Genomic DNA, 17774 nt, shown 5'->3' on the forward strand with positions numbered 1-17774 from the left:
TTATCTTACTCTAAGATCAGACTAATCTACATATCCCTCATTGTATTATCTTCCACATGCCTATCCAAGAGTCGCTTAAATGTCCCTAATGTATCTGACTCTACTACCACTGCTGGCAATGCATTCCATGCACCCACCATTCTCTGTGTAAAGAACCCGCCTCTGACATCTTCCCTAAACCTTCCTCCAATCACCTTAAAATTATGCCCTTTCTTGATAGACATTTCCACCTTGGGGAAAGGTCTCTGGTTATCCACTCTATCTATTCCTCTCAACGTCTTGTACACCTCTATCAAGTCACCACTCATTCTTCTTTGCACCTATGAGAAAAGCTCTAGTTCCTTCCTTTCAACACAATATTCCCAGTGTGGTCTAACCAGGGCTCTATAGTGCTGCGGCATAACCTCGTAGCTCTTAAACTCAGTCCCCCCGCTAATAAAGCCAACACGCCATATGCCTTCTTAACAACCCTATCAACTCGGGGGCACCTTTGAGGGACCTGTGGACATGGACCCTCAAGATCCCGCTGTTCCTCCACACTGCCACAGCTACCGCCACAGCCACAGTCCCAATATTGAGCCTTTGCTCCAGCTATTCATGATGTAAGTATTTAAGAGGAAAATTTACCATCCTTGTAGGCCCCAGCTCTTCACTCTCACTGCTCCCGCTGCTGCAAATGGTTCATTTGCACTCTGAATGCAGTCCCAGACAATGACTGCAATGGTTCAAGAGGACACTTCATAACCACCTTCTCAAGGCAATCAGGGATGGGCAATAACTGCTGGACTACTAATAGTTCCCACATCCCACTGTGGGAATAGAATAGAATAAACAATATTATGCTATTTGTGCACAGGACACAACAGAGGGAGTTGATCTTGGATGCACCATGGCATCAAGGTCTTCAGTGCCTTCAAAATGAACCAGACCATCCACCAGCAGGACTGAGCATTTGAGCATTAAAATCTATCTTTTGCATCGTAAAAAAACAAAAACTACCAAACACATCAAAGCTAATAAGTTAAGGAATAGATGTGTATTTTTTCGTACAGTATATGGACTTTGCACAAACACTTGCTGCAAACAGCATCAATTACACTCAGATGTGACTTACACCAACAATATAACCATGAATATTGCAATGATGTGTTCTTGGATTCTCCAATCCACTTACATAATGGCATCATATGTTTTTTGATACAAGCATTCAGAATTGTGCCAATTGAAATCAAGTGTATTATGATGTAAACTAAATCGCACCAGATATCTCTACTTATCCTCTCCAGGTACTAACAAGCTGATTTATAGAGAAGACTATTCCCTAGAGAATCCTCTCCCTTGAACCCTGCTGAGCTGATGACGTTCCAAGGGTGTGATTAAATTCCTGCTGACTCTTATGGAATCCAAATGGAACCAAAGACGGAGGCTCGTGCATTTCCTTCACCCTTAGCAATAATTGCCCCTCACTGCTAACCCTTTGTATAGAATCTAAACTAACAACCTCACTTGATAACCTTTTGCACACAATCCATATCTGGAGTCATTAGAAATTTGTTTTCAATTTATTTTCATTTTCTTTTTGTCCTCAAAGTAATTTGCAGACTGGATGAACAATGATCTCACAGTATACAGCATTTGGATTGTATTATGTGGGTCAGACATAAGTCTTAAATAAATCACTTGTATAATATTCATAAATATGTTTAGTCACCGCACCCAGCCAGTCATAAGTAGCTGTCATATTTAGGAAACCAGATTTTTCAGTAAGAATCACAATATTATAGTTAGCATCAGCCAAAGTACTTTAGAACCCGTGTTTAGTGTGAAATGCATCAGAGCTATATTGGAACATAAGAGCTGCTCTAACATCACTGCCAACAATCTGCACATGAAGGACAAATTCCTAAATCATGGCATAAATGGTATTGTACCCTCCCTCTATCAGAGCTGAATGAAGGTCTATTACCCCTTTCCCTGAGTAAGCCTGATATGAGGGAGACCAAAAACAAAATAAAGCATTTCTTGGTCCAAGCTTATAAAAGGTTTTTCTGACATTTACCAATGAGAATGTGAGCGCTTAAGAAAGTAACAGAACCTGATATGGAGACAGGCGTACATGCTGGCACTGAACGGGAAGAGTAATTCGCACATTTTGTAGTCTCAGGGAGGTTTGAGTTTCATGGGGGTTTAGCTGGATTTTGACTAAATTGAACTGCAGGGTTGAAATTATTTTCAGCTATTAATTTATTTATGAAAATATATTTCTCACATTTACAATACATCTGCTCTTCTTTTCAAGGCATATTTTATACTCATCAAGGTAAACCTACTTGACCAGGGGACGGGAATATTTCCAATAGGTAAATTTCCAACTTTATAATGTTGCCAAGATGCTCACGTGCTAGGAGGGTGTTTCAGAATTTCAGGCACAGTTCAGAAAACTATCCCTCAAGAATTACCACAGAGTAGACTCAAATCTGGTTCTGGGCAGTAGTGGGTATTGAGCTGCTGGAAACCAGAGCCTAGATTAAAATGGTGCTGGAAAAGCACAGCAGGCCTGGCAGCATCCGAGGAGCAGGAAAATCAACGTTTCGGGCAAAATCAGGAATTCATGATGAAGGGCTTTTGCCTGAAACATCGATTTTCCCGCTCCTCAGATGGTGCCTCGCCTGCTGTGCTTTTCCAGCACCACTCTAATCTAGACTCAAATCTGGTTCTGCATGACAAGATGTTATGCTCAATTTAATAAATCTCATAAACATGTATTGGCTTTAAATTACAGTCAATATTATAAAATATTATAAACACTTTCACTTTTCAAACCAGTTTCCATCATATCTCTCTCAATGAAACTTTTAATTTGATGAGCGGGTTGGAGTAGTATTATGGAAGTCCATTGATATCAGAACTGAAGTTGCACAGGATTGATAATGGGATGAGAGATTTCACTTTCTGTCAGGGGCTTGAATGACGTTAATTTGAGGAATGAGAGAAATTCCACTAAGATGGGAGCAGAAAATGGGTGATAGCAAGTCAGCCACCCATTATGTAACCCATCTGATTTTAAGGGAAAACAGCAGACACAAGTATAGAGAACGTAGCCAATTCTCCACCACCTCCATTGCTCCAAGTGGGGTCACGACCCAGTTCCTACGGGATTTGAGTTCATGTTCGCAAAAGTGCTCTTGATTCGATTTGAACGTCAGCCCTAGAGTTTTAATGAATCAAATAGAATCTATTGACCAATTTGTTTATGCTATAACTCACCTTCTAAATCAGTTGTTCATGGATTGTAATTAATGAAATTCATAAACAGGCCAAAATGACACGAGAAACCTGAACTTAAAAATTAATCCAAGGAAATGTTTACACAATACCATTTGCCTCTTATACAGCAAGCAATCAGTAAATTCCATAAAGTGAATGCAATATTTCTTTAACCAACAATCCCGAAGGACTGTGAAAATATCCCATATCCATATCACACCTTTAAAAATATCCCAGAGCATTTCACAGGAGCATTATGAAGCAAAATGTGACACCAAACTCTGTAAGGAGATATTTGATTAGATGTCAAAAGAGAGGTAGGTTTTAGAAAGTGCCTTAAAGGAGATGGAGAAGGGAAAAGGAGAGGGGACAGAATTTCAGAGCTCCTGGCCTTGTCAACTGAACATACAGCCATCAATGTTGGAGAGATTAAAACTGGAAAGACACAAGAGCGAGAACAACACAGAGTCATTAAGTCACAGAGTGTACAGCATGGAAACAGACACTTCAGTCCAACTGCACTGACCAGATAGCCTAAATAAATCTCGTCCCATTTTCCAGCATGTGGCTCATATCCCTCTAACCCTTCCTATTCATATACCCATCCAGAAGCCTTTTAAATATTGTAATCATACCAACCTCCACCACTTCCTCTGTCAGTTCATTCCATACACTCACCAACCTCTGCATGAAAATGTTGTCCCTTAGATCACTTTTAAATCTTTCCCCTCTCACCTTAAACCTATGCCCTCAAGTTTTGGACTCCCATATCCTGGGAAAAAGACCTTGTCTATTCACCCTATCCATGCCCCCATGATTTTATAAATCTCTATAAAGTCACCCCTCAATCTCTGACACACCAGAGAAAATAACCCAGCCTATTCAACCTCTCCCTGTAGATCAAAACCTCCACCCCCAGCAATATCCTTGTATGTTCTTTCTGAACCCTTTCAAGTTTAACAACATTCTCCCTATCGCAAGTAAGGAAATGATTCCCACATTATACAATAAAGTGTATTACTATTTCTAAGACATTTCTGAAAATAACCTTCCTTCAGAAAACCGAGCTCGAGATTTGTTCCAGTACAATAATGTGAAATTATTGTGACTATATAGCAAAACCAAGTCTCACTGATCGATTAAACTTTAATGCTCTAAAATATCCTGAGGGGCTTAGCAGAATGATTATAAAATCCGTAAAACAAAATATTCTGACAGTCTGCTTGAAAAGACGTTTTATGTGTCTTAAAGGAGGAGATAGAAGTGGTTAGAGAGTTATAAGAAAGATAGGAGAGGTAAATATTTTACACAGGGAGTCGTTCACAGGTGGAATGAACTTCCTGAGGAAATGGTAGATATGGGTACAATTATAATATTTAAAAAACATTTGGATAGGTACATGAATAGGAAAGGTTTGGGCCAGGAACAGGCAGGTGGGACTAGTTCAGTTTGGGATTATGTTTGGCATGAGCTGGTTGGAGCAAAGGTGATGTATGATTCTATGACTGTATGACTTTTGGAAAGGCAAATCAGGACAGGATTTATACACTTAATGGTAAGGTCCTGGGGTGTGTTGCTGAATAAAGAGGCCTTGGAGGGCAGGTTCGTAGTTCCTTGAAAGTGGAGTCGCAGGTAGACAGGGTGGTGAAGAAGGCGTTTGGTATGCTTTCCTTTATTGGTCAGAGCATTGAGTACAGGAGTTGGGAGGTCATGTCACGGCTGTAGAGGATATTGGTTAGGCCACTTTTGGAATATTGTGTGCAATTCTGATCTCCCTCCTATAAGAAGAATATTGTGAAACTTGAAAGGGTTAATAAGAGATTTACAAAGATGCTGTCAGGTTTGGAGAATTTGAGCTATAGGGAGAGGCTGAATAGGCTGGAGGTGTTTTGTCTATTTCACTGGAGGCTGCCAGCTGATCTTATAGAGGCTTATAAAATCATGATGTGCATGGACAGGGTAAATAGACAGCATACTTTCTCTGGGTTAGGGGCATCCAGAACCAGAGGGCATAGCTTTAGGGTGAAAGGGGAAAGATTTAAAAGGGACCTGAGGGGCACCTTTTTCACGCAAAGGGTGGTGCGTGTATGGAATGAGCTGCCAGAAAAACTGGAGGAGGCTGGTACAATAACAGCTTTTTAAAGGCATCTGGATGTGTACATGAATAGGAAGGATTTAGAGGGATATGGGCTAAGTGCTGGCAAATGGGACTAGATTACTTTAAGATATCTGGTCAGCATGGACGAGTTGCACCAAATGGTCTGTTTCCATGCTGTACATCTCTATGACTTTATGACTGTATGACTCTAACTGAATTCCAAAGCATGAGGGCTAGGCAGCTGAAGGCACTGTTACTAATAGGGAATCTATTGGCTAATTAAAATGGTGCATTAGATGTTGTAATTAATGGTTACATCTATCTCACTAATTGACAGTTCTAAAGGTAATCTGGTCACATTGATATGCTTGATTGTCAGTAATTCTCCCTCAGAAGAAAGTGAGGACTGCAAATGTTGGAGATCAGAGTTGAAAAGTGTGGCACTGGAAAAGCACAGCAGATTAGACAGCATCTGAGGAGCAAAAGAATCAACGTTTCGGTCATAAGCTCTTCATCAGGAATGGCTCCGGCCTAAAACGTTGATTCTCCTGCTCCTCGGATGCTGCCTGACTTGCTGTGCATTTCCAGTGCCACACTTTTCAATAGTAATTCTCCCTCAGGGTGTTTAAATGCTTCAGTAGTTTATAGCCATTGTGCAGCTTCAGACTTTGAGACTTTTCGCTTCAGACTTTACACCAGATTCTTACACGTTCTTACTAAGAACCATACCAAGGAGGTAATGACTTGCTCCATTCAACTTGCTCCAATGGCACGATTATTCTGGGCTGTATGTGTCTGCTTTTAATGCAATATTTGAACATTGGCATTAATGTGACTGTTTGACCTAGAGAGACCTGCTCTAACAGCTGCTTCCATTTCTGAGGCCACATCCTACAAAAAAGAAATGGGTCTGCATCATGAACGTGTGCAGGACTTGTTAATAGCACAGACACCAAACTTGAGTGCCAAGTGACCTTGAAATCTAGTGCATCAATCAAGAACCTCAGCACAGTGACTGGGGAGGATTTGAAAGAGATGAGAAGAGAGTGAAAATGTTCCTAACTACAATAGTCGAATATTGACTATAGTATAATGTAATGGAATGAATTGTATGATGCCACAAGTTGAGTTTCAAGGTTTTCTCTGTTCGACTGCAATAAATGTAAATCAGTTCAGTATGTAGAAGCTGAACATTCATTTCTTTAAATTCCATTTTAAAATAAAACAATTTTTGCATATACTAGATATTATGCTGCTTCCAAATCATATTCGACTACTTAAGTAGTATCAAAATAATGTGATTCCTCCTTTATCTCACAGCTACATCATTTGCAAAAGTCCTCCAACTTAAAGGAGAAATCACTAATAAGAAATGCCATACTCCAAAAAAACTTCAGATTAATGGAGGACCTGATTCACATTCAACCTGTACCTATCTTGACATCATTCAGTTAGTGCTTATCATTGGCGTCCTTTTTTTCAGCTAAATCTAAGCTTTCAAGTATGGGATGAACATATTGGCTCATGATTTCTTCAAACAAATTGAATATTTTTTTCAAGTAGGATAAGTATCAGTATCAGTATCAGTGGCTCAGTGGTTAGCACTGCTGCCTCACAGCACCAGGGTCTTGGGTTCGATTCTCGCCTGTCTGTGTGGAGTTTGCACATTCTCCCCGTGTCTGCGTGGGTTTCCTCTCGGTGCTCCGGTTTCCTCCCACAATCCAAAGATGTGCAGGTCAGGTGAACTGGCCATGCTAAATTGCCCACAGTGTTAGTCGGGATAAATATAGGGTAGGGGAATGGGTTTGGGTGGGTTTATCTTCAGAGGGGCCTTGTGGACTTGTTGGGCCGAAGGGCCTGTTTCCACGCTGTAGGAAATCTAATCTAAAGAATCTAATCTAAATCAGAACATAGCAAAAGTCATTGCCAACACACTTGACCCTTTGAAGACCTCCTTAGACCATCTTTGCACTAGTAACAAAGTTAGGAGCACTGTCTCAGAGACTTGTTATACAACCTCATACAGTCAGATTCAGAGAATTCTAACTTAGTAGCCACTATCTCAGAACCCTCTAGTACCATCCATTGGTATGTTCTGTCTCACCAGCAAAACAGATAAACTAGAGGTGGAGGCTAAGTGTTATACAGTTGAGGTGGAATGCTCCAGAGAGGCTGCAATATTGATTCCAAATCCAATCAAGCCAAGTTGTGCCTTCAGTTCAAACCTCCTGCTTAGTAAACCTCCTGATTCTTTCCTAGTCCCCCAAGCATTGACCTAATTCCACTTTCCGCTTTCACACAGTGTTTTCTTTCGCTGTTTTCCTCGAAAGTAAAAGTGATTCCAATTAAAGCCACAGTTAGAATTGTTGAAGGAAAAGGAACCAAGGCTGATGGATGGGTGGGTGCTTTTTAAATTAATTTGTTGTGCCTGTGCTTCTTCTCCATTTTGAAATGCCCTTGAGAAGGTGGGTGTTGTTGCATGATTGAATAGATTACAAACCAGATAGACAGTGTACTTTTAAGGTAGTTAAAGGGCATCATGATATTCTAGTCTGAAAAAAACACTTCTATTAATTAGGTAATCTAGTCTAAAATATTTCCACGTTGCTCTGTTAGCTAAGCAGTTGGTCCAGTACAAAAGAGTTCAATGCAGGGTAGTCAACTATACAGATAGTGCACAGGAACATAAGTGAGTAGAGATTTCGGATTGCGTAGGTCTGTGACATTATAACAGAGTAAAATGGACTAGAAGACAGGGAAGCAGTCAGACTGTATCATCTGGCAGTGGTGCTGATCTAATAAATCATATCATTGGTGAGCCTGCTTGTGCAGTCACTGCAGCCAATGTGGTATAGATATGCTCTCAATACTGATAGAGAGAAAATGTAATCAGTTTGACCCAGCAGTAGTGAAGGAACCATGATAATATTCTAAATCCAGGAAGGAAGATTGCTTGGAGGGTACTGCCACTGGTTGTGTTCTTTTATGTCAGTTGCCTTTGGTGTTCTAGATGTCACAGGTTTGTAAAGTGACATTGAAGGAACTTTCCGAAGTTGCTATAGTGCTGCTCCTGAAGTCAGAAATTGAATCTTTACTGATGATTGTGTTCAATACCATTTATAATTACTGAGATACAAAAGTAGTTGGTATGGGGTGGCATGGTGGCTCAGTGGTTAGCACTGCTCCCTCACAGTGCCAGGGACCCGGGTCTGTGTCCCACCTTGGGCGACTGTCTCTGTGGAGTTTGCACATTCTCCCCATGAGAGTGGGTTTCCTCTAGGTGCTCTGGTTTCCTCCCACAATCCAAAGATGTGCAGCTTAGGTGAATTGGCCATGCTAAATTGCCCATAGTGTTAGGTGTGTTAGTCAGGGGTAAATATAGGGTAGGGGAATGGGTCTGGGTGGGTTAATCTTCAGAGGGTTGGTGTGGACTTCTTGGGCCGAAGGGCCTGTTTCCATACTGTAGGGAATCTAGTCTAGTTGTGTCTCCATGCAGCAACATCAAAGCACTACTCAAGCCTGATCTGATAAGGGAAAATTAAAATTTGTGCTGTATAGGTATCAAGCAAAGACCATTTCCAAGGGAGAATCTAAGCATCCCTCCTTGATACGCGTTGGCATTTCTGTCACATCAACATCTGTGGTTCACCATTGCTCATAAACTGAACTGGACATAATGGCAAACCAGCAGATCAGAGGTTGGGAATTTTGTGGAATGTACTTTCGTCCCCAAAGCCTTTCCGTCACCTACAAGGGATACGTCATGATTGTGATGAATCCTAGAATAACATAGCTTCACTGACATTCTGAGATGCTTGACATCATCCAGTACAAAACAGCCATTTGATCAGTACCCTATTCACCCCTCCAACGTTCATTCCCTCAAATATCGACATGTAGTGCAGCAAATGTGCATTATTTACAAGATGACCTGCAGTAACTCACCAAGGCTGCTTTTATACCACTTTACAAACCAGTAGTGTTTATTAGCTTGGAGGACAAGGGCAGTCCTAGAGATATGGGGGCACTACCAACTGCACGATGCAAACCACACAATTATGATTTGGATCTATATTGTTATTTCTTCACTGTTACCAAGTCCAAACCTGGGATTGTCTTCCAACAGCAGTATGGGCTACAAAACATGGATTGCAGCAGTTCAAGAAAGTAGCACACCACAACCTTCTTAAAGACACATGTGGCCAGATGGATTTTTACAACATTCTGTTAGTGTCGTGATCATTATCATGGAATCTAAGCTTCCATGGTGTGCTAAGAGCTAATGTTATAAGAGGCCATGATATTAGGGTCAAGGTACTGGCATGGATCAAGGATTGGCTGACTGGCAAAAGGCGGAGAGTGGGGATAAAGGGGTCTTTGTCAGGATGGCAGAGGTGAATAGTGGAGTTCCACAGGGGTCAGTGTTTGGGCACAGCTATGCATGTTATACATTAACGATCTGAACGAAGGAAATGAGTGTATTGTTGCTAAGATGACACAAAGATAGTGGAGGGAAAGGTAGTATTGAAGAGGCTGGGCGAAGGACTTGGTAGGGCTAGGAGAGTATGCAAAGAAGTGGCAGATGGAATACAATGTGGGGAAAATATTAAGCTATGCATTTTGTAGGAAGAATAGAGGCTTGACTATTTTCTAAAAAGGGAAAGGCTTTGGAAATATGAAGCACAAAGGGATTTATGGGTCCCAGTTCAGGATTCTCTTCAGGTTAACATTGGTTCAGTTGGTAGTTTGAAAGGTAATTGCAATGTTAGCATTAATTTTGAAAGAGCTTGGATACAAGAGCAGGGAGTAATGCTCAGGTTGTATAATATTCTGGATGTAAGTTTGCTCGCTGAGCTGGAAGGTTTGTTTTTAGACATTTTGTCACCATAATGGGTAACATCATCAGTGAGCCTCCGGTGAAGCACTGGTGTTGTGACCCACTTTTTATTTCTGTGTTTAGGTTCCCTTGGGTTGGTGACGTCATTTCCAAAGGTGATGTTCTTTTTCTCAGGGAGTGATAAATGGGATGCAAGTCAATGTGTTTGTTGATAGAGTTCCAGTTGGAATGCCATGCGTCTAAGAATCCTTGTGCGTGTCTCTGTTTGGCTTGTCCTGGGATGTCTTGTCCCAGTCGAAGTGGTGTCCTTCCTCATCTAGTGAGAGTGGGTCATGTCTTTTTTTGGCTAGTTGGTGTTCATGTATTCTGGTGGCTAGTTTTCTGCCTGTTTGTCCAATGTAGTGCTTGTTATAGTTCTTGCAAGGTATTTTGTAAATTACATTAGTTTTGCTTGTTGTCTGTGTAGGGTCTTTCAAGTGCATTAGCAGCTGTTTTAATGTGTTGATGGGTTTGTGGGCCATCATGATGCCAAGAGGTCTGAATAGTCTGGCAGTCATTTCTGAGATGTCTTTGATATAAGGGAGAGTGGCTAGGGTTTCTAGGTGCATTTTGTCTGCTTGTTTGGGTTTGTTGCTGAGGAATTGGTGGACTATGCTCATTGTGTATCTGTTATTTTTAATTACACTGTAAAGGTGATTTTCCTCTGTTCTTCATGGCTCATCTATGCTGTAGTGTGTGGTGCTCATTGAAATAATGTTCTAATGCAGCTTCGCTTGTGGATGTTGGGATGATTGCTTTTGTAGTTCAGCATTTGGTTCGTTTGTGTTGTTTTCCTCTAGATGCTGGTTTGAAGTTCCTCATTGGCTGTTTGCTCTACTGCGACATCTAGGAATGCAGTTTGGTGTTGTTTTCCTCGTCATCAGTGAATCAATAAGGGTATTATTAATGGTCTTGAAGGTTTCCTCTAATTTGTTTTGTTTAGTGATGACAAAGGTGTCATCCACATAGGGGACCCAAAGTTTGCATTGGATGGTTGGCAGAGCTGTTTGTTCGAGTCTCTGCATTACTGCCTCTGCTAAGAACCCTGATATCGGAGATCCCATGGGTGTTCTGTTGATTTGTCCATAGGTTTTGTTGTTGAAGGTGAAGTGGGTGGTAAGGCATAGCTCTACTAGCTTGACGATATTGTCCTTGCTGATGAAGTTGGTGGTATTTGGTGTATGTGTCTTTGGTTCTTCTAATAGCGTAGTCATTGTTTCCTTGGCCGGTTTGATGCTGATGGATGTCAATAGGGATGCTACGTCAAAGGAGACCATTATTTCATCCTCTTCTATCTTGGTGTCTTTGAGGGTCCTCAGGAATTCTTGAATGGAGTGGTTGGAGTGCCATGAGTCTTCCACTAAGCATTTTAGTCTTTGGTGTAGATCCTTGGCTAATCTGGAAATTGGTATTCCGGGTAGCGAGACTATGGGTCTGGGATGAGGGGACTTCTGGTTTGTGATAATGCTCTGGTCAGACCACATTTGGAATATTGTGAACAGTTTTGGGTCCTGTATCTAAGGCAGGATGTGCTGGTCTTGGATGAGAATCTAAAGAGGTTTACAAGAATGATCCAAGAATGAAAGACTTGTCATATGAGGCATAGTTGAGGACTTTGGGTCTGTGCTCATTGGAGTTTAGAAGAATGAGGGGGGAGTCTCATTGAATACAGAGAGGCTTGGGTAGAGTGAATGTGGAGAAGGTGTTTCCACTAGTAGGTGAGAATAGAACCAGAGGGCACAGCCTCAAAATGGATAACCTCCAGAATTGAGATGAGAAGGAATTTTTTCAGTCAGAGGATGGTAAATCTGTGAACGCATTATCAAAGAAGGCTGTGGAGGCCAAGTCATTGAGTGTATTTAAAACATAGGTAGGTTCTTAATTGGTAAGGAAATCAAAGGTAACATGCGGAAGACAAGAGAATGAGGCTGAGAAACATATCTGCAATGATAGAATGGTGGAGCAGACTCAATGGGCCAAATGGGCCTCATTCTGCTCCTATATCTTATGGTCTGTGGTTTGATAGCCTTAACAGCGAGTATGAATTACAAGCCCATTCACATTACCATTATATCGCCATCCCTGGTAAGGAAAGGATCAGCTACATTCTAGATGAATAGTGAATAGTTACAGGCTCAAGTAAATTGAAATAGACGCAAACTTCCAATTTTCCTATGTAAATGACTTGGAGAAAACAATTGAAAGAGGGGAATGAGCTATCATGGGATATGAAATCTCCTTGACACTGCGACTGACCAGTTGGAATTCCGAGTCTGAATGTTTAGGTGTAACAAGATCCTGATTGATTTCTTCTTGTAATATAGGTTCTGAATCCTGCCTAGGAAATCTGTATTTCCTTTTAACTTCTCAGAAGTTGTCTTGTTTCTCAGTGAACTACACAGAGAATTACTGGTAGAAAGTGAGGACTGCAGATGCTGGAGATCAGAGCTGAAAATGTGTTGCTGGAAAAGCGCAGCAGGTCAGGCAGCATCCAAGGAGCAGGAGAATCGACGTTTTGGGCATGTGCCCTTCTTCAGGAAGGGCTTCTGATTCCTGAAGAAGGGCTGATGCCTGAAACGTTGAAGGTCCTGCTTCTTGGATACTGCCTGACCTGCTGCGCTTTTCCAGCAAAACATTTTCATCAGAGAATTACTGGTATCAGCATTTTATACATATTCATTCCAGCTGTCCAAAAACAGTGCAAGGAAAATTAACGAGTGGAAGATGGGAAGATTACAGTATCCTCAGAAGACAGAGAAAACATTCGATATATCAAGGTCTATTTAGTTTTAAAGGTTAAAAGAGAATAACAGGTTGTAAATTTGTACCCAAAATCCCCCGCAAGGAATTCTTATTAAGTGAACATAATTCTTCAGAAGCTATCTCATTAATCTGCCTGACTGAAGCGAATGGAAGATGAGAAAGAGTGAAAGACTTACCACCAGGTTACCAATCACCATGACCAACATGAAAACGATGAGACACATGGGTTGTCCTGCTACCTCCATGCAATCCCACATCGTCTCAATCCATTCTCCGCAAAGAATGCGAAACACAATCAGAAACGAGTGAAAGAAGTCATTCATGTGCCACCGTGGGAGGGTGCATTCATCTGAAATCTTACAAACACATTGCTTGTACATCTTGCCGAAGAGCTGCATTCCAACCACAGCAAAGATGAAAACAATAATGGCAAGGACGAGTGTCAGATTCCCCAGTGCACCCACCGAGTTCCCAATGATCTTGATCAGCATGTTCAAAGTGGGCCAAGACTTTGCAAGTTTGAAAACTCTCAGCTGAAAATTGGAAAGAAAAACAAATATTGTCTAATTTTCTACTCTTGTTAATCAATAACAGATTTACCGAAAGCAACTAAAAGTGTCGTTGAAACTAAGTGTAAGAACTAGAATGGAGGGATCTTTGGTAATTCTTCTGTGAAATCATTTGAGTGATGCTGATTATTCAACATGGAATCAATTAGTTCCTAATTTAGGCTTTTATTCCTTTCTCCAGATTCAATGAAAACGTTAAGCTGGAATGACAGCTTCATTGGCACCAATACAGTTGATAGTTAACTTCTTGCGCATAGTTCTGACATTTTCACTATCTCATTAGTAATTCAGCATGGAAATAGTGTGTGGCAAAATAGGCTGGATGATCTGAAGTGTGTATCTGATGGTGCCCTCAGGAGCTCTCATTCTAAGTCAGTTAGCTGTAGCAAGTCCTGAGCTCATGTAGCCACATCAAGATCAGAATGGCCTGCATTCCCAATAGATAGAAAGTTGGGATTTGGCTGTGAGTCCGACAAGCAGATGCAGTTTACGCTCAAAGCACAGTACTTAGCCAGTCTGAACTCAGTTTTCAATGATTAGAATATCGAACATAGAACATAGAAAAGTACAGCACAGAACAGGCCCTTTGGCCCATGATTTGTGCCGAGGTTTAATCCTAACGTAAAATATAATAACTTAACCTACACACCCCTCAACTCACTACTCTCCATGTTTCTGTCCAGCAGTCGCTTAAATATCCCTAACGACTCTGCTTTCACCACCACCGCTGGCAACGCATTCCATGCATTCACAACTCTCTGCGTAAAGAACCTACCTCTGACATCTCCTCTATACCTTTCTAATATCTTAAAACTATGACCCCTCGTACCTGTCAATCCTGCCCTGGGGAAAAGTCTCTGGCTATTGACTCTATCTATGCCTCTCATTTGCTTGTATACCTCGATCAGGTCTCCTCTCTTCCTCCTTCTATCCAGAAAGAAAAGTCTGAGCTTTTTCAACCTTTCTTCTTAAGGCAAGCCCTCCAGTCCAGGAAGCATCATGATAAACTTTCTTTCCACCCTCTCCAAAGCCTCCGTATCTTTCCTATAGTAGGGCGACCAGAACTGGACACAATATTCCAAGTGTGGTCTCACCAGGGACTTGTAGAGCTGTAGCAAAACCTCGTGGTTCTTAAACTCGATCCCCTGTTAATGAAAGCCAAAACACCATATGCTTTCTTAACAAACCTATCCACTTGGGTGGCAACTTGGGATCTATTTACTTGCACACCCAGATCCCTCTGTTCCTCCACACTGCCAAGAATCCTGTCTTTAATCCTATATTCAGCATTCGAGTTCGACCTTCCAAAATGCGTCACTTTGCATTTATCCAGGTTGAACTCCTTCTGCCATTTCTCAGCCCAGCTCTGCATCCTGTCTATGTCGTGCTGCAGCCCGCAATAGCCCTCGATACTATCAATGAAACCTCAAACCTTTGTGTCATCTGCAAATTTAGTAACCCACCTCTCAGCGTCCTCGTCCGAGTCATTTATAAAAACTATGAAGAGCAGAGGCCCAAGAACAGAGCCCTGCGGGACCCCACTCAACACTGACCTCCTGGCGGAATAATTTCCATCTACAACCACTCTCTGCCTTCTGTGAGCCAACCAATTCTGAATCCAGAGAGCCAAATATCCCTGTATCCCATACTTCCTGACTTTATGAATGAGCCTACCATGGAGAACCTTATCAAATGCCTTGCTGAAGTCCATATACACCACATCCACTGCTCAACCTTCGTTGACCTGTCTTGTCACCTCTTCAAAGAACTCAATAAGATTTGTGAGGCATGACCTGCCCCTCACAAAGCCATGCTGACTGCCTTTAATCATGCTATGCTTTGCCAAATAGTCATAGCTCCTATCCCTCAGAATTCTTTCCAAAATTATGCTGACCACAGACGTAAAACTGACTGGTCTGTAATTGCCAGGGATTTCCCTATTACCCTTCTTGAAAAGAGGACCAGCATTTGCCTCCTTCCAATCCTCCGGTACAATTCCTGTGGAGAGTGAGGAGGCAAAGATCTTCACTAGCGGCTTAGCAACCTCCTTTCTCCCTTCCTGGAGCAACCTAGGATAAATCCGGTCTGGCCCTGGGGACTTATCAATCTTAATGTTTTCCAAAATTTCCAGCACATCAACTTCATCAATCATGATCTGGTCAAGCCTGTATCCCAGCTCCTCAAAGTTCTCATTCACAACAAGGTCCCTTTCCTTAGAGAAAACTGAAGCAAATATTCATTTAGGACTTCCCCTATCTGCTCAGACTCCACACACATGTTCCCTACACTATCCCTGATCAGCCCTACCTTCTCTCTGATAATTCTCTTATTCCTCACGTATGAGTAAAATACCTTTGGGTTCTCCCTAATCCTATTTGTCAAGCCTTTTTCGTGCCCCCTCCTGGCTCTCCTCAGTCCAATTCTGAGCTCCTTTCTAGCAAGTCTGTAATCCTCTAAAGCTGTGCTAGATCCTTGCTTTTTCCACCTTATGTCAGCTGCTTTCTTCCTTTTGACAAGAAGTTCCTCTGTTCTCGTTATTCAAGGTTCCTTAATCTTGCCCCTTCTTACCTGTCTCAGAGGAATAAATGCATGCATCACTCGCAACAACTGCTCCTTAAACAGTCTCCACATGTCTGTTGTGCCCTTTCTGTGGAACAATTGCTCCCAGTCTGTACTCCCCAAATCCTGTCTGATAGCGTCATAATTTCATTTCCCCCAATTAAATATTTTCCTTCAGTAGCTGCTCCTTTCCCTCTCTAAGGCTATGTTAAATGTTAGGCAGTTATGATCACTGTCCTAGAGGAAGGAATAAAAACCCAAATTAGGCACTCATTGATAATAATCGTAATGCCAGACACAAAGATAAACATACTCACTCTGTAGCTTAATCTATTGTCAACCTGTGTTATTAAGGTTAAAGTTTCATTCATAAATGTACTGGTCTAAATTTCAATATGTACTCCCACCATATGGAACTTTTCACTTGGAGCAACTATGATCATGCATGAAATTAAAGATGTTCAAAAGATCTTTCTACAGAAAAATTAACAGAGTCAGACTAAATGTGTACAAAACAACTGGAGACTTCTGGTAAAGTAGTGGGAAACGTACATATTTAGGCTTTTACATTTAGCACATGCAGACCTTCGGATACAAACCAATCTGAATGAACGAAGCACCGATAATCCTTGCACATTAGCCAGTCCTAGCTCTACCAAGCTGAGAGTCACAATGATGCTGTCAAATATATTCCAACCAACTTGAAAGTAGTAATAAGGATCGAGAGCTATCAATTTTAACACCATTTCAGCTGTGAAAATCCCTGTGAATACCTGCCAGGAAGAAAAGAGAACTTCAGACATATAACCTGCTTTAATATAAGCTATAACATATCTGTGGTATACACTTAAATGAATTGCAGTTATTTATCATGCCCAAAATGCTGCACAGTTAAAATCACACAGCATCAGGTTATAGTCCGACAGGTTTATTTGCAAGTACCTGATGGACTATACCTGGTGTTGTGTAATTTTTACTTTGTCCACCCTCTCCAACACCGGCACCTCCACATCATGACTAAAATCCTGCAAACCTTACTTTAGTGGGATACCTGGTGTCCTCCAGTTTTTGCAAAAGTGTTGATCCTAAAACTAAATTGCTTGGGAGTATTTATTTTTCAAACCATGGGTGGATACCTAAAACAGGAGCCTGGCTGCTCACAAATTTGAAGGGAGTCACCTAATGTTGTTACATAGACCTGCTTGATAAATTAACCAACTGGGCCCATTCCACTTCAAGGTCTTCAGCAGCTCTATTGATAACGTAAGCTAAAATTTTACTTTTTTGAGGACTGCATCGAATAGCTTAACCTCCAAACCTGCGCTGTTGCCTCCCACTGGTATTCCCTCCTCCATGCCCAATTCTGTCATTGGACTCTCCTGAGGTCCTTGGCATGAAAATGATCCATCCTGTTGATTCTCCTTATCTCTCCCACACCAGTCCCTTGTACCCAATGCACTGTTACTATATATATCTTGTTGTACCTATCCTAAATGAACCAGTCAGTACAAGGTAGCCAGCCGTTGCTGGCTTCATGTCATTTGATTCAATTCATGAAAATGATGGACAGAAAAAAGGAGTAATAATCCATTAAAATGGCCAGATTGTGGCTCAGAATTGATTTCCCAGCACTCACATTCCT

At 41.5% G+C, this 17774-nt stretch overlaps 1 protein-coding gene across 2 annotated transcripts in view; it reads right to left on the reverse strand.

Moving 5' to 3' along the window:
* The window catches only part of LOC122539987 (sodium channel protein type 4 subunit alpha-like), a 185520-nt gene that overhangs the window by 63315 nt on the left and 104431 nt on the right, over nt 1-17774 (reverse strand). For both annotated transcript variants that reach the window (XM_043675247.1, XM_043675246.1), the window contains 2 exons: nt 16732-16905; nt 13181-13537 (listed from right to left, as the gene is read on the reverse strand). In XM_043675247.1, coding sequence (XP_043531182.1) covers nt 13181-13537; nt 16732-16905 — 531 coding nt within the window. The remainder of the gene's footprint in view (nt 1-13180; nt 13538-16731; nt 16906-17774) is intronic.

The sequence above is a fragment of the Chiloscyllium plagiosum genome, chromosome 33 (assembly GCF_004010195.1).
Source record: "Chiloscyllium plagiosum isolate BGI_BamShark_2017 chromosome 33, ASM401019v2, whole genome shotgun sequence".
Classification (NCBI taxonomy): domain Eukaryota; kingdom Metazoa; phylum Chordata; class Chondrichthyes; order Orectolobiformes; family Hemiscylliidae; genus Chiloscyllium; species Chiloscyllium plagiosum.